At 36.3% G+C, this 26,471-nt stretch overlaps 1 protein-coding gene across 10 annotated transcripts in view; it reads right to left on the reverse strand.

The window, feature by feature from the left end:
- Positions 1-18,003, reverse strand: part of SGT (UDP-Glycosyltransferase superfamily protein) — a 37,056-nt gene extending 19,053 nt beyond the window's left edge. For 3 of the 10 annotated variants that reach the window (XR_002282600.2, XM_020673481.2, XM_020673482.2), the window contains exons 1-5: positions 17,171-17,573; positions 9,153-9,322; positions 5,670-5,741; positions 3,469-3,708; positions 1,590-1,701 (exon numbers count right to left, since the gene is read on the reverse strand). Coding sequence is in view for 8 of the 10 variants with exons in the window: in XM_020673481.2 (XP_020529140.2) it covers positions 1,590-1,701; positions 3,469-3,708; positions 5,670-5,741; positions 9,153-9,322; positions 17,171-17,528 (952 nt within the window). In the remaining 2 variants the exon portion in view is untranslated. Of the gene's footprint in view, positions 1-1,589; positions 1,702-3,468; positions 3,709-5,669; positions 5,742-9,152; positions 9,323-17,170 lie in introns of all 10 variants that reach the window. The other 7 variants (XR_016060020.1, XM_088872939.1, XM_088872941.1 and 4 more) reach the window with 6 other exon arrangements.
- Between the last annotated feature and the right edge of the window lie 8,468 nt (positions 18,004-26,471).

A 26,471-nucleotide genomic window follows, 5' to 3' on the forward strand; every position in this document is an offset into this window, starting at 1 on the left:
GTAGAATTGACTAAAAATATATGTTGCCAACAATTTTGCAATATCTCTCAGTCTAGCCTATATATAATCCTTGAAAACCTAGGCTATCTTGAACCCTCACTTTGTGGTCTCCCTAGGTGAACCTACCCTGAACTTTCCGTCTATAACATCGTCTTCTAGTTGAATTCCACATGTCCTACCTCGAAAACCTACACCAGCTTTAACTCTCTCTATGTGGTCTCCTTAGGTTACCTAACCTAAACTTTCTCCCATGCACACGTACACGCATGCACACGGACACACACATGCGTGTGCACGCACATGCACTCAAAAATCAACCTAAAGGAGAAGGTTAAGCTATTATAATTTCATTTGAATAATAACTGCAAAGTTCATTTTAACATTAAAAACATTAAAAAAAAAAAAAAGACCAATCCAGAAAACAATTTTTTGTAGAAACCATTAATATCTCCTGATTTCATTAATTTCACAGATTACTCGAAATATAACTCCAAATTTAGCAGCTGCCTGCACAGAAAAGGGGTAAAACAAGATGATCCTATCAAATAGCATGAAAATATGAGCACCAAAGCCAAAGAAACGAACGAAGCTTCCTCCATAATTTTGAAATAAAAAAAGCCTTCCTTTTTTTGTGATCATTTTACAGCTAAAGAGTCCTGTAATCCACGATTCCACTGCCATACATGAGGGTACCTGAGGGCTGGTTCTTTGTCACACACCAAGCCCTGTGAAAGCATTTTCACACTTTCCATTTTCTGCTTATTTGTAACCTATAAGTTTGTCATTTTCCTATATTCCATGGCAAGAATGTCAATGAAATCATTTTCCTATATTCCATGGCAAGAATAGCAATGAAAACAGACAAGTGTGGATTACCCTCCTGCACTTTGTCAGCTTTCAACTTGAGAAGGTTGAGCACAATATTGCATCAAAGGGGAGTAGTGACTCTGGAAAAGGAGATAATTAAAAGGCTAGAGATAGCATGCAGGCGTTGGATGTAGACCGCAGGACGTGGGATGCCAAGAGAAACGAAGGTCCCTCTATTGGTCCTTGAAGACTCCAAAGTTTGCATACTGTATGCAGCACATCACCCATATAGTCTTCATTCATCAGCGCAACTTAATTTATGATTTTTTAATTTATAAATTTTTTTTGCCTTTAACTATACCATCCATATTCATTCTTGGAGCCTTCTTACAATCAGGGAGCATTTTTACGGCTTGATAATGTTAAGGCTAAGTTTGCCAGCACACCATTTTAGGAAACCTGATGTGTTGAGTATGGCGCTCTATTGAATAATTGGGGAATGGAGAAGCATTTTGAAGAGACTCACCATCGTAAAAGGTCTTAACAACACTTGCCTGCACCTCCTTACATTTTAATTTAATAATGACACCTTTCCAAATTCAGATTATATTACTAATAGTTTGATATAACTTATTGCTGAGTTCTTGATTAAAATGTTTTTTAGTAACACTGACGAGGCCAAAAATTTTCAACAAAAACAAAACAATATCATTCAGCCATCAGACACTTTCATGTGCATACCTTACTTTCACTAAAATGAAAGGATCAGCAAAAGCACTTACAACCCGCAAGAACTTTTGGATCTCCACCTAAAGGATAGAACTCCAAGCCAGCAGTCAAAACAAATTCCTCAAAATTTGAATGAGTCGCCAGTCTAACACGATGCCCATAAACCTGCGAAAGTAAATGTGTTAACACAATCTGCAAACTATTCTGACATAACATCTCATGGTTTCATCTTGAAGCAACAAGTGTTGTTCACAAATATTTAATACTCAATAGAGATGCAACATAAGCCACTAAAGAAATCATAATGCACACATTCCTTCCGAAATTAGATTTATTCCAGAGTCCTTGAACCGTTAAGCACACTAGCACACAAGCCCATAGGATGCAATAAACTGTAGTCAACACTGAACCATAGTCAAGACTTCAAAATATTCCACGAATATATGACAGAACCTATTTTAGGAGACCAACACCCAAAATAGAAAATATTTCAAATCGACCGAACCTAGAATGTACTGAGCAGAATTTAATAGAAAATACCACAAAAATAGAAGTACAGAACAAATTATAGAAAATGGTGTAAAACAGCCCAACGACACGGACCGTGTCACTAGGCCCAGCGACGCGACCCTCATCACTGCCGTTAAAATGGTCCAGTTTTAATCCGGATTGGTGCCTTTCCTGTTTTTGCTATAGAGCTATATTTGCCTTAGAGAAATTTATCCAGATACTCATAAGATGAACTATTTAGCATTTTGCCCAAATGCAACTATTCCAACTCATGATCATGAGTCTTTTGATGGGTAGTTTGAAATTAAATAAAAAGATTTGGCTATAATGTTAAATTGTTCCTCTCTAATGTGTATCTCGATAAACTTCCCTTTTCCTTATTAAAGGACCACTTCCCGTTCATTTTGGGGGATCTTTTGAGACTAAAAACCCTACTACCTTCCCCAAAACCCTAGCTTGTCAATCACAAACCCTAGGAGACTTCAAACCCTAGCCTTTGAAAACACAGTAGACCCTAGAGAAGAAAGCATCTTTTCTAGCCAATCAAAGCCCTAGATGTAAATTCCTGGGCACAACTCTTCCCTGGAGTTCATGAAAACTTATGGACCTGCAAATATCAAGGTGAATGAGGAAAAGACTCACATCTTTGTCTAATACAGGCCTCAACTCTGGGTGCCGCTTCCAGGTATTTTATTTCTTTTATTCTGTTGTTTATTTGTTTAATTTGTTATTTGCTTCCTCCATTTCTAAAACCCTTATAAATGATCATTCCTCTTGCTTTCCCCTCATTTCCAAAGGTTTCTATCAGTTTTACACATATCTAAGCTGGCCCTCTCAAACGCTTTGTGAAGAATAGGTATTCCAGGACTGATTTCTTCATAGATCATAATTTGACGGAACCCACTCTCAATTAATATTTTAAAATAACGAGTTTGGACACAAATCGAGATGGATAGACCTCGAGTCGATTTCCACGTCATATTTGCATGTAAACACATACTATGAAGACAAAGCAGCATAAAGAGCTATTTAGAATGGTTCCAGTTTACCGTATGATTTCTTGTTTATTTGATTCTCTATCCCAAATACAAGGGAGCTGATGAGAGAACATCATGTGGTGTTCATTCTACAGTATATAAGCACAAAAAAATTACATACTGCAACAACAATACACAATGCTCGTCACCATATGCCCAATATTCATATTACTTCAAATCAGTTGATGGAAAATGCTCGTCACCATATGCAAATAATTAGGACAAAAGGATCATTGGTCAAGGCCATCCTGACAAACACAATAAGTTTTCCATTTTTATTAGCCTTATTTACTGTTGCCATAAATACCCGATATATCAGAGCAATGTTTCCTGAGTTGAAGAACAAATAAATCATAGAGGAAATTCAATGTCTTAGGCTAATAACCTGCAAGCGTTTACCAATAGCAACGAATGGTTGTACATCTCCTTGGGTACCAACAATAAGCATCACAATCTGCAATGGCTGGATATCTTGCAGGTCGATCAACTCATCAGTTTCTTCATCCACAGCTCCAGTATGAGCTTCAGATCCATGATCAACATCATCATGTGGAAGATTTTCGGTAACTTCAAATTCTACAGTGCCGTCATTTTTCACAGTTGCCATTCTGGCCAACATTTTAAGCTGTGAATGTCAAGTTCAGAACACTGAGTTGCATGCACAAGTACACATAGAAAAGCATATGCAAATTACAATCTATCTTTTATCAAACCATAGATTAAAACTTTCTTCCTAAAAAACTAATAGGACTCTTATTCTTTCCAATGCAATTGAAAACTAACATATTGCTTACTCAAGAAAACAACCAAACATGAACTTAAAAAATAACATGCAATATAATCAAAATAAATCAAAATACGAAGGCAAATCAAACTTCTCGGGAAAATGGAATTTTTTCTTTTCTTTTTTTCTTTTCTTTTTTTCTTTTTTTCTTTTTTTTTGGGAGGGGGGAGGTTGCAGGCTGTTAATTTCAGCTATTACAGCAAGGTAGCAAACGGCTAGTAATGCACTACGGATGAGAACAACAAACAAGCAACTACAGATTTCTTTGTTGTTACTTATAATGAGATGCCACACCTTGCTGATATGAAGGAAAATAATTGTTTTTAAGCCAACTTTATTAAATGTTGCATCATATTTTTTTTTTCCAAAACAAAAAATGTTCTGTCATATCTGAAAAAGTGGAAGCTATTTGACCGATAAACGTCCCAAGAATGTTTAGCACTTAGCTCCGTGCATGTTGACTATCCTGACCACAGTGCCTTTTTTTTGGGGGGTACTTTTTATACTTTTCTCTCCCATGGTAAGACACATGCAATGCCGCAAATAAAACAAAAGAATCACAAACAAAAAATAAAAAATCATAATTATAACATTTGCAGGCGATAGCACTTTTTTTTTTTTCCAAACAAAGAGTAGCACGCTCGAACAAAGCAAATTTCCGAGCACTTTTTAACCTCGTGGAGTGTTACAAATGATGGCATTTAAGTCGATGCTCAAGTCTTAACAATAGGCCACTCATCAATAGAGAGAAATGACAATGAATGGTTTTGAAAAATAGAAACATCTGGGCATTAGTGCCCTTTGCCATATCAAGGACTGTGCCATTGGTGTAAAACTGTACAGTCTGACACTTGTAGTTTGATGGAAAGCATACTTAGGCAATATAGGAATGACCCTATGGAGAAAATGAAACTAATATTTTTTGAGTAAGAGCATGAATAACATATGTAGGGTCATGGGCATATCAATTATAAATGCTGAGAATGCATCTGCACCATCCAGTAAATGCAACTGGACATTATTTAAAACTGCAGTGCAATTACAATAATGATATCACAACTGAACTAAGAATAGAACATTACCATTGATAGTATAGTTACTGATGTGAACAACTGAATAGATATCAAGAAACGGTTGATTATGCACATAATGCATGCCTGTAAAGACATAGAATGGACCAAGGACCATGAGAGCCCCATGTGCTATTTATGCATTCCTTGTGTGTCGAATTTTAGTGTATAATGCATTAAAAAGTAGGACAGGCCTTACTCAAACTAAAAAAGAGTAGATCCACCATCTAGGTTTATTTTGAATTTCCAAACAGAAAAAAATTCATATAGCCACTTCGTGAGTCTGGAAATAAGCTTAAGAATAGTAAACACGGAATATTTGTCATGAATCCGACAAATAGTTCATTAGAAAATTATTTAATCTAGCATTTCATTTTTCAGTAGTACAAATAACATAAATCTTTAGCTGTGGTTTTCGCATTCACATATTTTGCACTGAAATTTCTAAATGTGGAATTTCAACTTTAAGTTCACCTTATGTTTTCAGGAAATATAAGAATTTCACATAAGGACCTTAATAAAAAGATAGAAATTGAGTTAAGAAAGCAAACTAATTAGATCTTCTATCCTTTATAATGAACCACATGCATTTCAAAGAGAGGTATATTGAGAGAAAGACACAACAGAATCAAAATGGCTTCAATATCATGGACCTGAGCAACAAGTGAATAGCCAATCAATAGGCTCCAATATAACTCAAAGACTACATATGGTTGTTTTTTATCATTCTACCATTAAGCCAATGGTGGAAGGTATTGAAGATGTTGAAGGAAACCGTGCAGCTGCCCCAACTCCAACGCTCCGCTAAACACCGAAAGAAGACAAGAAAGGGAACTAAGTGAGATTTATGGGAGTTTTTTCTTTTAAGTTTTGCTTCTACTAGCTAACAGATCGGTAACAGATTATGATTACTCATTGTTAATAGTTTACTTTCCATTTCAGCAAAGGGAGTTGACGACTGAAGATAATGAAGAAAAATCCAAGGGTATAGATAGTACAAGATATAGTTCAAAAGGCTAGATGATTACTAATAACAGCAAATTGGTAGTGATCATCATGTAAAGGAAGAGGGCTACATGAGCAATAGTTATGACAGTAGGAAGTCTCATAAGGGTCGTTAAAGCGCCTTACTTTTGCCTTTTTAAGATCTGTACAGGTGGTTCAAGAACTTATGCATCTGCACAGTAAACAAAACACTATACAACAATACTTGTAGCCATAAACAAGGTAAAATAAAGCTAAAACAGATATTTATCTATAATTTGAATTTATTTATTTTATTTTTTATTTTTTGTCATGTTTCCCTGTTTTCTCAAGAATGTGGTGACTTTAGGTTATAATTCCTGAATGCCAATCCACTGACTTTAGGTTATAATTCATTGACCTTTGCTCCCAGAATCAACTTTGACAAGCTTTGGTTCCACCATCTCCTGTATCAGGAAGGATTAAAGAGTGATATTGATGATATGTGTTTCTTTTTCTTGTTTTTTTCTTCTTGCCCTCTTTTTGTTTTTTTTAACTTTGTTTTCCTTTTCTTTTTTTCTTTCGTTTTTTTTTGTGTTTTTTGGTGGGGTTTTAACTATCAAACTGCTTCTCTATGTCACTCTTCAGCTCATGGCTCAACCCTCTACCAATTCGACATATCTGATTACAAGTAATATGCACTTGCTTCACAGGTCCCATTAAAACGTTATACAAATATCATGAAATTGATAGCAAAGAATGAAAATATGACTATATCTCTCTTTAGACTATGCGATTATATATTAGACTTAGCGAAATGAGTAAATTCTTTATATGATATTTACAATTTAACAAATAAAATTTTATATAACAAATTAACATCAAGATAATATTATTGAGATAACTGTTATAATTATAATTTTGTATAATATTCATTATTGTTGTGTAATTGTTATCATTATTATTATCATCATTATCATCATCATCATATAATTATGAATTCATAGTTATATAACGTAATTATAATATTTAATTAGGATTATACTTATTTGCGCAGTTGTTACAATATTTAGTGTCATTAATAGTATTTTTCACCCATGATTTTTAATTTTATAATAATTACTAATACCAATAATAATTATAATAAAAAAAATTAATTATAACGATCTAAACAATCATTAATAAAGTATGGGGGAGCACGATTGAAAATGTATACCCTCACATTTTGCCTCTTAGAGTCACAATAGATATAAAAAGTCACTCCTGATAAACGGTTGTAGCCCATATGTAAGTGAAGAGTCACCATATATAAAGGGTGTACCCATATGTACTAATAATTAATTAGTGAAGAGTCAAAATAGATATGAATAAAAGGGTGTATCCCATAAGTCATTAGTGAAGAGTCACTATTGTGACTCCTAGAATTATATGGTGGTTGTCTTTTGAGAAAGGGAAACAAAAATTATATATTGAAAATTAGGGGGACAAAATCAGAATTAAGAAGGACAAATGTCGCAAAAACAAGGGGCTCCCTTATATATCATGACAGACACTAAAATCTATCATCCAGATTTTCTGCAAATGGAGATTCTAAGCAACCCACCTTCACAAGTTCAACACATCAAAGACACGGTCCAAGTCTCGCAGTCCATGACGAAACCTGATTTTCTTTGATTTCATATGGCATAGGCTACAACACTATTGATGGCTAGGAATATGTCTGTCTGAGTTGGTTCTACCTATCAATGTTCTAATGTTATTAGATGGGCTCAAAATGAAGCATCAGTCCCTCGCCATTTGATCTTTGTTGAGATACTTAACATTTATGCATTCAAGGGAATGCACAATGTACATGTCCTTCACATTCAAAAAATGTACATGTCCTTCACATTCAAAAAATGTACATGTCCTTAGTGAGGCTAATGAGGGCACAGACTCAATAGCTAATAGTGGGCTCAAAGAAAGTATCTTTGTAGGTGTTACATACTATAGCAGAAGTTGATCCGTTAACACCCCGAGACTTTTGGTTCTTTGTTTTTCTCCATGTACGCACTAGATCATAACTCTAGCTACATACTAGATCATAAGTTGTTGTCTGGACACCCACCGTTGCTAGATCATAAGTTTTTCCAATATTACATGTAAAAGGATCCCTAGCCACCTAGAAACCCGCCTCTGAATTTTTTAACACTAACGTACAAACATATGTGCGAGGCACTCTCGTGCCGTCTCACTCGACTCAACAAAAGCTCGATCGTGGTTCTCTTTCTCCATCTCTCAAGCTAGGTCCCTCCCACCTGAACCAGGGCTGAGGCTAGGCGAGTAGGCGCGTGCTATACAGACACCAGTCAGCCTAGCTGACAGGACTACTTGACATCGGGGACGAGGTAGAAGGCATAGCAGGGACGAGGTAGAAGGCATAGCAGGTTACACAAAAACACAAGCGCGCACGTGTACACACATTCAAGTTCCTGCATGGAATTTCCTTAAGTAGGCAGCTCTTTTGCAAAGAACAACAATAAACCATATCCCCAATGCTACGCTTTTCATTGGATGATCTATACTTTGAGATCTTGGTTTACATTTATCCCAAGGTTTCAAACGGAAAGGTCATGGTGGAGTCCTAAAAACAAGAATCCACAAAAACCACATGACCTTGTCTCCTACATGGCAGAGTTTAAACCCACACAAACGTCCTAAAACCATGACCTTAATCCAAAAAAATGGTTTTCCAACTATGATCTGAACATAGTAGTGAGCTTTTATACTATAATAGATTTCAGCAAGTGCATGCAATTAGCACATGAAAACTATGACATTGAATTTCTTATCATTCTCTCCAATTGGCTTCACATTGGGCTCCATATGCAGAATATTTACTATGTTGTATCAAAGTGAGATTCTAGGCTACGAGGAAATATATCTAGGTTCTAGAAACTTAACTGCAGAATTTATTAAAAATTTCCCACATGAATGTCAACTAACGCATCATCCATCAGTTTGTTACTTTCTGGAGGAAAACATTTACCACCTACACATACACCACTTAGTGGTTCAAATTCGTTCTACCAGAAAGCATCATGGTGTCCTAACCAGAACTCAGCATAAGCAAATGTTAAAAGAAGTTCAGTAAATACAAAGGCTTCATGAGAAAGGTGGAAAATGACATAAAGCATGTAACAAGAAATGTAAATTGGAAAAGCATTACATAACAGAACAAATAGCATACAAGAGCACAGAAGAATTACAAACCTGCTTTTTTGCAGGGATCTTTGGATCAAATATTTGAGCGTTTTGATCACCACAAGCAGTACAATGTCTCCGTCTCTCACTCTTAGATCTTGTCTGCTCCTCAGGCAACTCAGCCTGTGCACCAGATGTTGACTCACCAAGCATAGTTTTTGCTCTCAACAAACTGCAGTCTGACATTCAAAACAGGAAAAGTACAATGCTTACTTAAACCATGTAATGCGAAAATGTAAGTCAACTTGTTCTTGAAAACTTTTATATATGACTAAGTAATGCTCGACAACACCAGATCGTTCATTCATCGCTAATAGAAACAAAATTCAAAGAAAACAAGAAAGTGTATATTACATCATTGTATTACCATTATATATACAATGAAATAACCACCACAAGAAGTGTGGGGCATAATTATTTTCTCAAATAGTTTCTCTCTCTCTCTAAAAATTTCTATATGGCATCAGAGAAAATATCTATCTTCTCAACCCTCCACCTTGAGGCCGTTCCTCTACCCTTAAGCCATTGCTGCTTGGGATGCAATCCATAAAGCACAGTCTATTGAGGATAAATTCAAAGGGATATTGATTGAAACAATCACATTGTGCCTTCATCTCTAAAGGTTAGTCGCTGCTCTCACCTAGCTTGTGTCTTCAAGTCTCTCAATTACTAATCCATTCCACTCATACCATCTCATGCCATCCATCCCATCCAAACCCCTAATATCTAACCCATACTCTCTTATTTAATTCAAACTCATCACCTTTTCTTTCTTTCTTTCTTTTTTGGTGTTGTTTGCTAAGCCTTTTCCTCTCACGCCCCAATTTCTCCTTATTAAATCCATCTTTCCTTAAACCTTCCTAAAACTCCATCTTAATACCCATCACCTAAGTTTTTCCTTTACTCTATCTTAACAACCCCCACACAGCTATACGGACTCCTCCAAACCTCTTGCAAAGTCTTTCTATGTTTCTCTCTTTTGCAAAGCATTATCCCCTAGCCGTCCTCCATCTCATGACCTCCCACTATTTTCAATCATTTAACCCTCACGTCCTCTTCGACAAGTAATCAAGCCCTCGCATCTTCTTCCGTTCAAGCACACTCTCTCTCTCTCAAAAAAAAAAAAACCATCCATATATCTCCGGATTCCACCTTTGCTCAAATGGATATCTCATCCACAATATCCAAGTATCCATATCCCTCCACTCTTAATGTGGGAAACTTTGTGTCTATTAAGTTGACACAGAACAACTATTTATTATGGGAAACTCAAATGCTCTCTCTCATTGAGAGTTAGGAACTTTTTGGATTCATTAATGGTGTTTGCCCTACACCAACTCAAAACATTTGCTCTCCTGATGGTAAGAGTGACATCAAAAACCCAGATTACAAATCATAGCTAAAGTCTGACCGGCTTCTTAAAGCCTGGATCACAAAAACATTGGCAGAAGAATGTCTCAGCCTTGTTATTGGCCTTAAGACTTTTACAAATAATTGGAAATGCCTGAAGAATGCCTATGTAGGTATTTCTCAAGCTAGGGAGTTCCAACTTACCCAGCAACTCCAACTCTGCAAGAAAGGGAATTCAACCCTATCAAAATACATACACAAATTCAAAAGTATTTGTGATGATTTGGCGGCTATTGGAAAACCTGTACCATATGAAAGTAAGGTTTTTTGGCTCCTTAATGGACTTGGTTCAAAATACGAGTTTTTCTACCATTAGGTTTAAGCCTCTGATTCCTTCATATTCTGAAATCATACCTCTTCTTCAAAGCCATGAGATTAGAAATCAACCCTATGTCTGTGAAGAACACTCAGATCCAAATCAAAATATGGCCTTTATTGGACAACAAAAAATTTTTGGACCCCAAAGAGGTAACCCAAATTACAGAGGTAGAGGGATGAACAACTTTGGTGGTTGACATTTCTTCAATTCTCGAGGACGTGGATTTGCTCACACTAGCCAGATCAGTAATGTGGGTTGTAGGGTACCCCAGAAAAATCAAGAAAGTGGTAGTACACTTTCTATGCGATACATGGATCAAGGCTTCCAACAAGATTTCCAAATACAACAGCCAGCTCAAACACCTCGAAAAAATTGTCAAATTTGAGGGAAACTTAGACATACTGCATTGAAGTGCCGGCATCGATTCAACCACACATACCAAGCAAAAGATATTCCTCAGGCCCTTGCTGCAATGACTATAGCTGATTTACCAGACTCATAATGGTTCCCAGACACAGGTGCCTCGACTCATATGACAGGAGATCCAGGTAAGTTGCAAAATCTTCGTCCCTATAGAGGCACAGATAGAGTTATGGTTGGGAATGGTGAACAATTAATTATTTCACATGTCAATGATACAAATATTGCCATTGAGCTTAGAAAATTCAATGTTTCTAATGTTCTTTTGGTGCCTAAAATGAAAAAGAAATTTATTTGTTAGTCAATTTACGACAGATTTTCCTTGTATTTTTGAGTTCTCATCAAATAGTTTTCTGATTAAGGAAATGAGCATAGGAAGAACTCTGGCCAGCGGAAGTAGAAAGGGAAGACTATATGTACTTTAGGAAGTGAAACAACCTTTATTTTTTAATAGGAATAAAAGAACATCGAAAGAAGTGTGGCATCAACGTCTTGGACATCCTCAAAATAAAGTTATTCGTTACTTAGAATCTAAACAGTTGATTAATATTGATGCATGGAAAAAATCTCATTCTTTTTGTGCTAGTTTTTAGATGGAAAAATGTTGTAAGCTTCCTTTCAGTGGTGTTAATGAAACCTCTACTGAACCTCTATTTAAGATTCATTCAAATTTATGGAGCCCTGCTCCAATTTTGTCTAATTAGAGTTATCGATTTTATGCGATAGTTATTGATGATTATACTTGTTTTACTTAGATTTATCCTTTGAAACGGAAAATCTGAATTGTTCGCTGCATATATGAAATGTCATCGTATGGTTGAAAGGAGGTTTGATAAAAGAATTTGAGTTTTTCAATGTGATGGAGGTGGTGAATTTGCTAAAAAAGAATTTATTACTCATCTCAGTGACAATAGAATCATGAGACAACTTTCATGTCCAGGAACCCTTGAGCAAAAAGGAATAGCTGAAAGGAAACATAAAAATATTGTAGAATTGGGCCTTACAATGATGTTTCATGGAATTCCTAAAAGTGTTTGGGTTGAAGCCTTTCATACTGCAGTATTTGTGATCAATAGAATTCCCTCCAATTTGAAAATGGATTCCCCATACTCATTATTGTTTGGACGCTTACTAGACTACTCCTCACTTCGAGTATTTAGTAGTCGGTGTTTTCAATATCTTGACTATGCTACAAACAAATTTAGTACCCATTCGCTTCCATGTGTATTCTGCGGCTATAGTATCCAGCATAAGAGCTACATATGTCTACATCCACCCACAGAACAAGTCTATATCTCTAGACATGTTGTATTTGATGAAAATATATATCCTTAGACTAACCCCAACTCTTTGTTTGATAGTACTCAAGTTCAGGGGGAGCTGTCCACATATATAGAATGGTCAATGTGTTATCAGCCAGACATACTGAGTCCTTCCTCTTCTGATTCATCACCTCCACATGAACCACCCATACAGGACGCCCTTGATGTATTTGGTCCCTCCGGTCCTTCTTTGCTTATCACCGATGATAGCTCTCTAACTTCTCTTATAGAGGAAGATGTCACCACTGCAAAACCAATCCAAGATGTCCAGGATGAAGCAACACACAATCATGGTGATGAAAATGTTGCCATTCAAGAAACCAACCAATCTAATTTTTTACCAGCCTCTAAGCATCCTCACCATCACATGGTCACAAGATCTCAAGATGGTACTCAAAGACCTCGGGTTCAGGTTCTCCCATCCATGGCAGTAATCTCAAGTGCTCATACTTTTGAAGCTATCCGTTCTGAACCTAAAACCATTAAGTCTGCCTTGGGTCATCCAGGTTGGCATCATGCAATGGAAGAGAAAATTGAAGCCCTACATGTTAACTCAACTTGGGAGCTAGTTCCACCTCTTCTAGGTACGAATATTGTTGGTTGTCATTGGGTCTATAAGACTAAATTAAAGTCTAATGGTAGTCTAGAGAGTCTTAAGGCCATACTAGTTGCTAAAAGGATACAATCAGGTTGTTGGAATTAATTTCTCTGAAACATTCAGTCCTGTTATTAAGCCTGCTAGTATTCGGATTGTGCTCAGCATAGCTATTGTGCGCCACTGGCCTATCAAACAGCTTGATGTGAAAAATGTTTCCCTGCATGGCTTTCTTAAGGAACCTGTATTTATGGAACAAACTCCAGGATTTGTAAGCTAAAAATATCCAAATCATGTCTGCAAATTAAAAAGAGTTTTATATTGTCTCAAGCAAGCACCACAAGCCTGGTTTGATCGATTTAGTGCCTAATTATTATCATTGGGGTTTTATTGTAGCATAGCCGATTCATATCGATTTGTTTATCGCACTACTCAAGACACTATTATCCTTCTCCTTTATGTTGATGGTATTATTGTTACTGGTGATAATTCAGATCTTTTATAATGGTTCATTTCCCAACTTGGAAGGGACTTTGCTATGAAAGATCTTGGACCTCTTCGCTACTTTCTTAGCATAGGGGTATCTTATTTTTCAGGCGGACTTTTTCTATCGCAAAGCAAATTTGCCCAAGATCTTCTTGATCGCGCTCAGATGCTCGGTGCCAAACCTATTTCAACACCAATGGCAATGAAGAATAATATTCATGAGAATTTTGATCCATTCCTTGATCCATCCCTTTATCGGAGTATTGTTGGTGCACTTCAATACATTACCATAACACAACATGGCCTGACCTTTGTCATAGTGTTAATACAGTGTGTCAGTTTATGCATGCCCCTAGAATTGCACATTTTCAGACAGTGAAGTGGATTCTTCGTTATCTCAGTGGTACACAGTCATGCGGTATAAGAATATTATCTTATAGTTATACCGTCATGCGGTATAAGAATCTCATTTGATAGTTCCCTTGAGGTATATGTTTTCTCTGATGCAGACTGGGCTGGGTATCTAAACACTCGCCATTCAACCACTGGTTTCTGCACTTATCTTGATTCCAACTGCATATCTTGGAGTGCTAAGAAACAATCGACTGTGGCTCATTCAAGTGTTGAAGCGGAATACCAACCTATGGCATCCACTGCTGCATAATTGACATGGCTTTCTTTTATTTTTCGAGATCTTTGCTTCAGACTCAGGTGTCAAATGCCTCCTCAGCCGAGTTTGAGGGGGAGTAATAGAAACAAAATTCAAAGAAAATAGGAAAGTGTATTGCTCTTTCCTTTGAGAGGTGAATGTAACAAAATAGGAAGGCGTATATTGCATGTAACAATGGAGGAAAATTGTCTATCACATCATTGTATTACCAGTATATAGACAATGAAAGAACCACCACAAGAAGTGTGGAGCATAATTATTTTCTCCAGGAATTCCTCTCTCTAAAAATTTCTTTAATTGCGACATTCCAAATTCGGAAAAGGAACTTTTTATGTATTATACTGCCATGGTTGATTGCTAGTAGCAACAAAACCAACTATATTTGAGCTCTAATATTAAAAAAAAGATATTGTGAGCAACATATAAAGGAAAAGATATATCAGATAAATGTTAATAACCTTAAGTTTCAGTTTATTTTATCAGTTATATTGATTGGTATTCCAACTTCAAAATGAATCATTAAAAATGGCAGATTCAGACAAGTAAAGGTCAAACACTGTAGATCACTACCCATTTGGTGATAAAGATAAGGACCAGATAATAAATATGTATATTCTCACTAAATCACTGGGTCAAGGTTGTTTGAGTGGAGGATGGTGAACATTTGAGGCCATAAAGAAATCATTGGCTTTATGCTGCAAACAACCTTTAATGGCTACAAGACAGATCCAGACCAATAAAATAATTAAGATGTCAAAGATCTTCCATCTAAATTGATGATGAAGAAGCTTCTTACTAAGGTACGAATTCCATTGGCAGTAACAATCATATCATCCACAGAGTAAAAGAGTCATATTAATAGAGGCACACAATAGAAAACGGGGGCAGAGTCGAGAGAACTCCTATAATACCCCAAATGATCACATTGCAATGCTATTGCTAAGCTGGCAAAAGCTTGATTGAGCCCACAAAAGAGTATTATGGAGCCGACACATAGTAGGAAAGATGGGATGTAAACTCTCTTTATTTGTTTCATCTAAACTTCTTTCAAATTTCCATAGAAGATGACGTCAGAACACCCATTTAACATGATGGTCATTCATCTAACAAAGCAATGGGAAACAAGACAAATCATGGAGACTTCGAACTACAGAGATGGACTTTGCATCTTAACCAAGACAATAAGCCTTCAGAAAACCTCACGCAAATTACAGCCAAAGTTGTCACTTCCACTACTAGACAGCATATTCATATTATAATGTAGACCATGCAAATCTCCTCTCTATAAATGGTTAAATATTTATGCCACACTGTCCTTGAGTCTCGTCTTATTTTGTGGATGACCAATGGCTTCTATGAATACATGCTTACTTCACACAGAGCGGGGTGCAACAAACTTTGTCCACGTCGACTGCCAAAGCAGTGCGCAGGCCTGCAGTGCTTCTCTTACATATGCAATAAATGTAGAAGGTGGAACATTGATTGTTACCTCGTCCTTGGAACTCTCAGAGGAACAAGACACGGCTTCAATGGATAAATATTTTTCTTCACAAAAGTCAGTGTGCCAAAGCACAGTGCAGGGTTTTCTTTCATTTCAAATGAGATAGTAGATAAACTCAGATGGGAACCCTCTCTGGATTCAGGACTCTGCAGGTCCTCCACAGCAATCTCCTTCCAATGCTCCCACACTCCTTTCTTTTCCTATTCAGTCTCCCATGGCATGGATTGTTCATTTGTCTAGTCAAAATTCTCGTAAGTTAAGTTTCACCAGTAATAACCTCCCCTGTTTAGTCTTTTGCCTCAACTCATAGTTTTAATGTTCCTTGGTCATTTTTAATGCAACTTCACGTGCCCCAACCAAATATGTTATTACCAAAACATAAAAGATAAATAAATAAAAAAATGACAAAAATGGTATGGATTGAAAAGACGAAGGTGAGATTTAGCAATGGATCTTATCGAAGTTGATGTCCCAAAAGCAACTGGTTCATTCATTAATAAAATTGCACCAAACTTACTGAACTACTAAAGCCTGTTGTCAGTTCATTACTGATAAGGGTCACATAAAGATACATCTGTACATCAAATTCCCGCAAGAATATATCATTGCCCCCTTAGTGAAAGCCATAAAAATGGGCCAACACTTCAAGTTTAGTGAAATGGTAACTTATTCATTTAAAGGGCCTGTATGACAGGCAGCATTTTTCTTTTTAATTAATTATATAATGAGGATTTTTAAAAATGAGTTCACCTAACTTGTGGGTTTCGTAAACAGTACCGTAATCATTTTTCTTTTTTGTATACTGATCCATTCAAAGGATACTTTAGCAGTCTGCCTCTTTGCATTCGCAAATTAAGACCCGTGTTGATACATCAACTATTTTTCTCATCATTTTTTTATCTTTTGGACATCAAGTTACCTCTTTTTTTTCTTTTTTGCTACTGACTATATGTAGGTGAAAGCATAAGGGTCCAGAACCAATATGAAGTACACAGTAGGGAAAAGCATAAAGGGTCCAGAACCAATACACAATAGAAACACAAGCACTTAATAAACAATGGAACCTCATTCGCGGAAAGCAAAAAAAAATAAGGGAAAATCTCAGGGAATAAATATAAATGCGGCTACAGGAAACTAGAAGACAACCAAAAATTAGCATTCAGGATTATTTTCATTACCAAATCCAGCAAATAATAAATGAACCAAGCAAGCCAATGAATAAATCCACAAAGAATGCCTCATAATCAACCAATTCAACTGAATAACTAATTCAAACTTGCACGCCAATAACATAAAAAACTAACCAGAAACATTTTTCCCAGACTCACTAGAGCTTCCTTCCTTTTGCAATTCATCTCCAATTCCACACGTTTCACGTCCTACCATAGAGTTACTCAAATCCTCCACCAAAACACAATCGCTCTCAGTATCACTAGGGGGAAAAATCGCAAATTTCTGGACTTTAACTGAATCAGGCAAACCAGCTGCTCGGTCCACGCAAGAAACTGCACCTTCCTGCTCTAAAACTGCCTCAGAATCGAATCTCTCTATGCCAATTTCACCATTATTTTCCAGATCCGAGTTCTCTAAGGCCCTGTCGCCATGGTCATGTTTGGAGGAAGCAGGAGGGTCAGGGTTGGTGCCCGGCTCATCACTAGGCATCAGAGGGGGGGCGGGGCTAGCAAGGGGCTGATGCCCTAGAATTTCGGTTTTGGAGCCGTTCATTTCTGCAATTTTTCGGTCAGGTCATCGTATAAATGAGAAAGGGGGTCACTTCAAAGATAGAGAGAGAGAGAGAGAGAGAGAGAGAGAGAGATGGATAAAGAGAGAGGTAAGTTTCCTACACAGTAGAAATTGCAGAGAGAGAGAGAGACGAAAGTTAGAGAGAGAGGACAGGAAGCTAAGAGAGCGGTTTTCTTTAAGAGAGAACGGAGAGTCGGAAAACGAAAGACTTTTCCGGTGGGGAAGGTTAGAGAGAGATTAAGAGAAGCTTGCTGAAGAGAGAGAGAAGGGATGGAGACGCTTAAGAGGGAGAGGTGTGCTTTGGGAGAGAAAGAGGAAGGGGGTAGTGTGTTTTTTTAGAGAGAGAAAGTAGAGAGAGACGGAGAGAGGTGGGAATTGAATTTGTTTGTATTATGCAGAGGGAGGGGTGGGTTCAGAGGGAGGGAGGTAGGAGGGAACGGCGTGCATCGTAAGTTTGTAACTGCAGGCAGCAACAAGTGTCCGTGCGTGTCTCTTCTTTCTCGGCGATCTACGGCCCGGTTTTGCTGGCCCACTAACTCAGACGTACTCTTTGCCTAAATATGGCAAGAGGAGTGAGAGCATTGGACAGTAGAACACTTCGCCTAAATATAGGAAGAGAGAGGGGGGAGCCTTCTTAGAGAGAGTGTGATAAATTGTATGCGACATTACTTAGAAAAATACCCCAAAATTACACATGCAATTACCCCCCAACATCATTTTTTCTCACACTCTTTTCTCTATAAATATGTAACTACTTTTTTTTACTTTTACTTTACCCACGTCTCTCTCCACTATCCGACCGAAATAAGGGGCTCAGCCACTATGTAAGTGCGGTCCTAGCGCTCCGCACTGTGTAAAACTCGGTCCGACGGTAAAGCTCTGGTACTATGTGAAGTACGGTTCGACAGTAGTGCTCCAGTACAGTGTAACGTGCGGTCCGGCAATTGAATAGGGTGGTCTTGTATTTGTGCACTTCAGCAATGTGATGGTGCGCTCCGGCAATGTGCTATTAGAGTCCAAAAGCCAACGTCAAATTTGTCCACAATGATTTTTGTGTACGGGAATGGCATTTCCATCGAAAGATATGAACTTTTTCCCTTATTTGTATAGAACACTGGTTTTGGGAAAAAAAAAATGAGAGGAGAAATTAGGTTGGGGTAAGTTGCATAGAAAGTGTGGTTTTGGGAGTTCTTTTTAATTTTTTCTAAATGCTATGATCCCTGAGATAAAGAAGGAAGCCCCATTTTCAAAATTTTCATATGCTTATAGATGTACTTATTTTGAGTTTAGAATTTTATAATTAAATATAAAAATAGATTTTAAAATAATTTTTAAAAAAAATTACACCAAAATTACATATTATAATGCAATTTGAATGTGCGCCTTAATTGGATTGCTTAAAGTTGCAACCTTATAAATACCACACCCTTTAATAAATATTAACTTTGTATTTTGCAATTAGCATTTCTCCCAAGGGAGACACGTTAGAGAATTTTCAGAAGTTATTCCCGTATTCATGGTTGGATAATTTTTTTTTTAAAAAAAATTATATACTACATGCATGTTTTTTTGTCTGATATTTTTATTTCAAGTTGACCCTTAATGCCGGAAATTGAATATCCAAAGCCACATTTTGAACTTTCATTATCTTTAGTTGTACTTTTTTAACTTATTCAAATAAATCCACTTCTGATATTGAAAATGCAGTCACTCTTGACTTCGATTTTTTAATATCCAAAACTACATTCTAATTAAGACTTTTATGCAAACATCCAAAGTCACATTCAATATCTTTAGTTGTGCTTTTTTAACTTATTCAAATAAATCCACTGACATTGGAAATCCAGTCGCTCCTAACTTCGATTTTTTAATATCCAAAACTACATTCTAATTAAGACTTGTATGCAACTTTGAATATTTAAAATTTGAAGTCAATAATAATTTCAAGTTTTCAAGGTCAGCATTATCATCACATTATTTTTTCAATTATTTGAAGTTGGATACACAAATCCCGGAATGTCGTTTTGCTCTATTAAGGGCCACCTTGTAAGGCCATAAATCTTTATATTTTATCTCACTACTACCAACTATGTCATTTTGGCTTTAGCTCTTGCCTTTTTTGAGCTTTCTACTGGAACCAACTTGCACTTCTTAACAAGTATTGTACTGGGTCTCCGTTATATATGACCAGCTCACTTAAGTCTATCTTCTCTCATCTTATGATATATTGGAGCCACATCTAAGTTCTCTCGAATATGTTTATTTTGATTTATATCTTCTCTTACCTTGCTACTCATACATGTCAATATCCTCATCTCAGCTATACTCATCCTATGAATAAGTTATTTCTTGACCGTCCAACATTTTATCCCATGAAGCAAAGCTAGGTATACTCATCCTATGGGTATGAATTTTTTTTTTACTTTTTTTTGTTCCCAGTTTACTGTATAGATTATTATATACTTTAAATTTAGCCTTACGTACTATTTGTTCAGTGTTTTTTTAGCATTTTATATTCTACTAAGTTTTGATCATATCTATTACGTTGGTAAGTTTTACGATGATCGTTTTCCGTAAATAGCCTTTTGTTATGAGTTTTAATATTTAAGTTTTATGAAGATGGTTTACACTTTGCTTCAAGAGCACTCAATCATTTTTTCCCTTGGTTTTCTCAAAACGTCCAAAATGGTCTTGTTCTTGGTAATATTGAAATTTTTGGAAAACTTGTTCTACTTTTTCGTACTTGGAAAGCTAATAAAGGTCTCGCATATTTTCTATATATGCTAAAATCACATATTTTCATGTTACTTTCATTCTCAAACTTGTTCCCGTTTGAACATTGATGTCCAAACTATAGCCGTTTTTTTTTTGTTAAGCTAAAAACTGGTTCAAACATTTAATGTCCGAATAGTGGGACATTTTAGTGCGAGGCAAGTTTTGTCGCTCAATTTATAAACCCTCCCCAACTCTTTTTTAATTAGGAGATTGGTTGGGATATTGGATTCTAAACTCGTAGTCCCCTTAAAAAACATGAGTAATAAGGTTCGAACATTTGATATCCAAATCCACTATTATAAGTTGGAATATTTTTAGGACATGAAAATTCCGGGATGTGGAGGCTTAACTTAAGTGACATTTAAGAGACTAAGAAGTCATAATTATTATTATTTTTTTCTAAAAATAATCGTATGAATAAGATTATTCTTAGGTGGAATACAAATTTTGAAATCAAAAGAACCTTTCCTAACTAGCTCTTTCATGAATTGGTACAAATGTCTAATATCTAAACTGACCCACTTTGTTTTTTAAATAAGGTATAGGTTTGGACATCTACTTTGTTTTTAAATATTTTGGACATTTAAAGTCCAAGCTTGTCTCCCACTAAAATTGAATTTGCATCTCCTTTAAAAAAAAATTTGGGACTCGCCGTTGGAAACAACTATTTAATAAGGGAAATGCCCTAAGGTGAAGGAGACAGCATTCAAGGCTGCTCCTGTCCTAAGAAAAACTTATCTTTATTAAATTTAAGATGGTTATCTATCTTTTTTCTTTTTCCTTTTTTTTAAGCATTACTATTGTTCTCCATTTCATATATCAATTCAAAAGTCTCTCTACTTGCCCTTCTCCTCTCTCACTCTCTTTGTGTAGAGAGACAAGTGGGGGGACATGCTTTTCGGTTTTTGCTTTCCATCACACTTTGAACAGATGCAAGGCAATCAATAAGCAGATTCTCTAGGTTTGCTTCGTGCCTTTGCTAGAGAGACATGGAAAAGGAAAAAAAAAAGAATATAACATAAAATAAAGAAAAGAGGTCCTCCAAGACTCATTTCAATAGAGAAAGGTCCCCCCTATTTGCAAGCCATCCCTTCAAAATGCATGTGGAGAGAGAGTAAAGCTTGGGAATCTGGTTGTACAAAACCTGTCACATAGTTGTAGACCTACACGCAAAAAGAAGGCCCTTTGATCTCACTCATATACAACCTGTCACACATTTGTCGTCCTGCACTCCTAGGAAGGTTGGTTTTAACGAATAGAAAAACTTATGGTCATGGCTGAAAGTAAAGTATTTTAGATTTTTTGTTTTTTAGCTTTAACTTTTATTTATGCCTATTTTTTTTATATTTTCCCAAAATGCCCATAATTCAGAGTGTTTAAGGTCTGAACTCTGAAGTGATAAAACAGTCCTTGGCTTCGGATTTGAAAACTCAAAAGGAAAGAGTAACTTTAAAAGAATATGGACCCGGTTTCTATGCGGCCAAGCCCACATATGTGGAAATGCGAGCCTCTTAATAAATTTATTTTTGAGATGGATTTTAAGACTTAAATTTTAAAGAAATGTAATATTTAACATGGAGAACATGAATATGAATAAATAAATAAATTTCAAAATCTAAAAATAATAATTATGGTAAGAAAATATTTGGACCGTTAGTTTCCACTGATTTTAGATGGAACACCTACTTGCATCCATTTTTAAGATGGATGCTTTACACTTTGTGGACCGCATATGTAGAAATGCGGTTCAGCCCGCATGAAACAATTTTCCAAAGAATATTGAGAAAGTGTCAACTTCAAAATTTCAAGGTTCAAAGTCAAAGCTTGTCAAAATGATTTTTGACCTTCAAGATGGAGAATCATTTCGACCAATGTTTGAGTAGTCGAGCCAGCCAACTTGGACTTACCCGACGATCCCCGAGTAGGGTGTCCAACTCTATCTAAACAATAATAAATTTATTTTACAATAAATTCTAAAAAAATTTAAAATAAGAAATTTATTTACAATATGTTTTTTATGTTTTCTATCTTTCTAGCAAATATTGCAAAGTTGTTTTGGCTATGAATACTTATTGTTACATTTTCAAAAAAAAAAAATACTTATTGTTACATTTTCTCTTCTTTTTAATTATTTCTAAAATACCCTTGGTCATAAAATTGATTTTTTCAAAATCTATTTTTTCTCTACTTTCTTAACCGCATGTAGGTGTTTTTTTTTTGTGATTTTATTTTAAACATTTTTTATATATTTTGGGATTGTTTTTATTTTTTAATATTTCTTTAATTTGCCAAAACTCAGCCCAACTTCAAGCTAAGTTAGTCAGACTTGAGCCGAGTGGCACATTCCAACACTAATTTCAACAAAATTTGACTTCAGAACATGAAGGTCCCAATTAAAAAATTAAGGAGAGATAAATTAGGACCTTAAAAATTCAAGATGATTTTGACAAAACTAAATTCCGAAATATGAAGGTCCAAAGTCCCAGTAAACAAATTTATTTCTATTACCCGAAAATCTTTGCCACTTCAAGACCATAAGGTCCAAAGGAGTATAAATTAATGTAAAAGAGCAAAGCAGTTTTGATATTAAGAGAATTGTGCAGTTTATAAATTAATGTAAAGGAGCAAAATAGCTTTGATATTAAAAGAATGGTGCGGTTTATAAATTAATGTAAAAGAGCAAATCAGTTTTGATATTAAAAGAAGAGCAAAGCAATTGTAAGAAGGTTCATGGTCATGCAAGGGTGCTCATGTTCCTTTACATGAGCTTACTAAAGGTTCTTCTGTGAATATGGCCTCTCGACGCATCATGTTCTTAGGTGAATCTTCAAAGGGCTATGTTGGGGAGGATGTGAGGCCAGGTCATGGTCTTGTTGATATTCCTCAAAGGGCTCTGTTGGGGAGGATGTGAGGGAGGATGGTCTTATTGATAATCCTCTAACATCTAGTGCATCCTTCAAAGACAAAAGGTAAGGGGTTTGATTCTAAGTCTTTCAATTTTATTTTTCTTAATGTTCATGCCCATATTAATGGAGATAAGGAGGAGTTTCCCCCTTTGATGTCTGGATCTAAGAATAAGGAGGGGCCACTAGTGACCTCGAACTGCTGGGACTCGAGTAAACCCATGGATCTTATTTCCGGAGAAAAAGGGATTATGTGAAGATTGAACATGAGTTAATTAACTTGCTGTAAAAAGTGCGAGAACTATCTCATGAGCTATTCCTTGGGAAGTAGACAGGAATGGATGTATATGAAAGGGATGTTACAGAAGATGTGGAGGCTGAAAAATGACTTAGAAATTTTCTCACTTGGAGATGGGTTCTTGATTTTTCGATTCAAAACAAAGGAGGAAATGGAAATAGCAAGCACTAGTAACCCTTGGCTTTTAAACAAAAAGTGCTTGGTTCTTCTAGAATGGGACCCCTCAGTCCAACCGTCTATAAGCATTCGATAGACTGTTCCAGTTTGGATTAAATTGTCAGTTCTTCCTCTTATCTTCTGGAAGTCAGGGATTTTATTTCATATTGCGTCAAGTGTTGTAAAGCCCGTCTTTATGGACAAACCTACAAAATTGTGATCTAGGGCGGAACTAAGGATCTGTGTTGTAATGGATGTGAATAGACCATGCTTATCGAAGGTGTAGTTTGATATTTTAGGCAAGGAGTATTGTCAAAATATTGTTTACGAGTTTATACCAACCACTTGTTCGAAATGTAATAGCTTTGGCTCTATGTTGGATCATTGCCGTACATCTCTTGCTACAAGAGTTACATCAAAGGTCAAAGGTGTTAAAAGAAAGGTTAAAAATAATAGTGGCTCAACTATTGTGTTATCCTCCGGGGAGGAGGGATGGAGAGTTGTCAAGGGTAGAATGCAAATGATTTACAAAAAGGAGGAAGTTGTAACTGCTCCCAATATCTTTCAAGTCATAGCCGAAGAAAAAAGATGACATTGTCATGGATGCCCCTGATCGGGTTGCAAGGGATCACTCAAGCTTGTTACAAAGTGACGTAGCTCTGAATGGTGAGGCTTCGGTTACTATATGTGTCGAAGAGTCTCTCACAGATGTTAATGAGTTGCCTAAAGTTCAAATAGAGGGATTGGAATCTGATGGTTGTGATGGCAATGCCATTATAATTGATAACAGTTTGTGAGAGATTTTGGAAGTCCCTGAATTAGATTGTAATGATGAAGGTAGGAATTTTTCTAAACTATTGATGGTGAGTGCAGTTGTATGCAGGAAGGTGAGGCCGTAGGTAATATGGTTTATTTACCCAAGTGTTTTTCCCAAATTCTATACACAAGAGATAACATGGATTCAGTCGATACAATCACAGTTAATGTGGTAGCCAATGAGCAGAACAATGAGGGTAAAGAGTCCACGGTCTCAGTAGCATTAAAGCCTAGTATGCATTTGGTGGATGGAGCTCATAAGGTGCAAACAGGTTCAAGATCATACTCCTGGTAAGGGGTTAAATAAACCTCGAACTCGGTCTCAAGTTAAGGGACTTGCAGTAGTTATTGTGGCAAGAAGGGGGGTTCTCATAAGATACATCGCGTCCCAATGTCCACAGAAGAAATAAAAAAATTAATATATTATTATGTCTGTCGTAGCTTGGAATGTAAGGGGCTTTCGAGGCCTAGGTAGATTTTCTGATATTGTAACTTTAAAAAACCAGCAAAATATTGGTATTTAATTTCTTTTAGAGACCAAATTGCCTTCAGAGTTGAATCGGGTGTGCTAAAAATTTTGGGTTTTTATAATAACTTTGTTGCAAATGAGAGTAATGATAGATCCAGAATTTTGATACTTTGGAATCCATTGATATACTCCATCAATGTGCTCGATGTAAATGAACAAATGATAATAGTGGAAGCCACTAGAATTGGCAATGGCCGAGTGTCAGTGGTTTCGCGGGTTTATACTTTCAATCCAGTATCTTAGAGAGCTCAGTTGTGGAATCATATGAGGACTATGTGGGCTGCTATTTCCGAACCTTGGTTAATTATGGGGCACTTGAATACTTTATCGAATAACTCAGAAAAAATAGGAGGAACCAGTTCTTTACTGTTATACTCGGGAGTTTTTGCCCAAGTCATGACGGATTGTGCTTTATCTACCCTTGGGGTAGTCAGGGGATGGTTTTCTTGGTCGAATAGCCAAATCAGTAGGAGGTGCATAAGAAGAATATTATATCGTGTAATGGTAACCACTTATTTGGTTCTAGCATTTTCAAAATCTAAGGTAGAGCTTTTTCCCAAAGGTAACTCTGATCACTATCCACTATTGGTAACAGTTTCTGATGAGGAATCAGTCGGACCAAAGCCATTAACATTTTTTTGTGTGGAAAAAGCACTGACTTCATGAGCACGATCTTTGCATCATGTCAAGCGAGAGTTGGAGGCATGACTATGTACCGATTTCTTACTAAACTAAAGAGATTGAGAGCTGATCTGCGTACATGGAATAAGGAAGTATTTGGTCATGTTAATGAATCCATTGTAGCAGTCAAACATCAACTATCTTCTTTGCATGATACTCTATATGTTGATCCTTTGAATGAGGCACTGATGTGATAAGAGTAGGAAAGTACCCAGAGGCTTCAAATGCTTTTGGGGCACGAAGAAAGAATATGAAGACAGAAGTCTAGACAGAATTGACTTAAGGATGGGAATTCTAATATACTAAGTTTTTTCATCTATCCACTGTAGTTTAAAGAATAAATGATAGGATCATATCTCTGAAAGATCAGAATGGGAAGTTGTTAGCTAATGAGGCAGACATAGATAGGCATATGATCAATTTCTTTGAGAATTTGCTTGCTCAAGAAAGTGATATTGGCCCACTTCTAGCAGATCAATTTCCACCACCATGCTCAATAAGCTCAATAATCATAGATCGGTCGGCAAAATTGACTGAAGCAGTCACTACGGAGGAGATTAAAGCTACTATCTAGGACATGTGAAGCTTTTCAGTGCAATTTTATAAATTTGTTTAGGAGATCATCAATAAAGATCTTTATAGGGTCCTCAAGAATTTCTTCAGCAAAGGTAAGCTCCTATAGCAAACTAATTCCACTTTCATAT

The sequence above is a fragment of the Amborella trichopoda genome, chromosome 7 (genome assembly GCF_054954075.1).
Source record: "Amborella trichopoda isolate Santa Cruz 75 chromosome 7, AtrichopodaSantaCruz75HAP2 v2.0, whole genome shotgun sequence".
In the NCBI taxonomy this organism is placed as follows: Eukaryota; Viridiplantae; Streptophyta; class Magnoliopsida; order Amborellales; family Amborellaceae; genus Amborella; species Amborella trichopoda.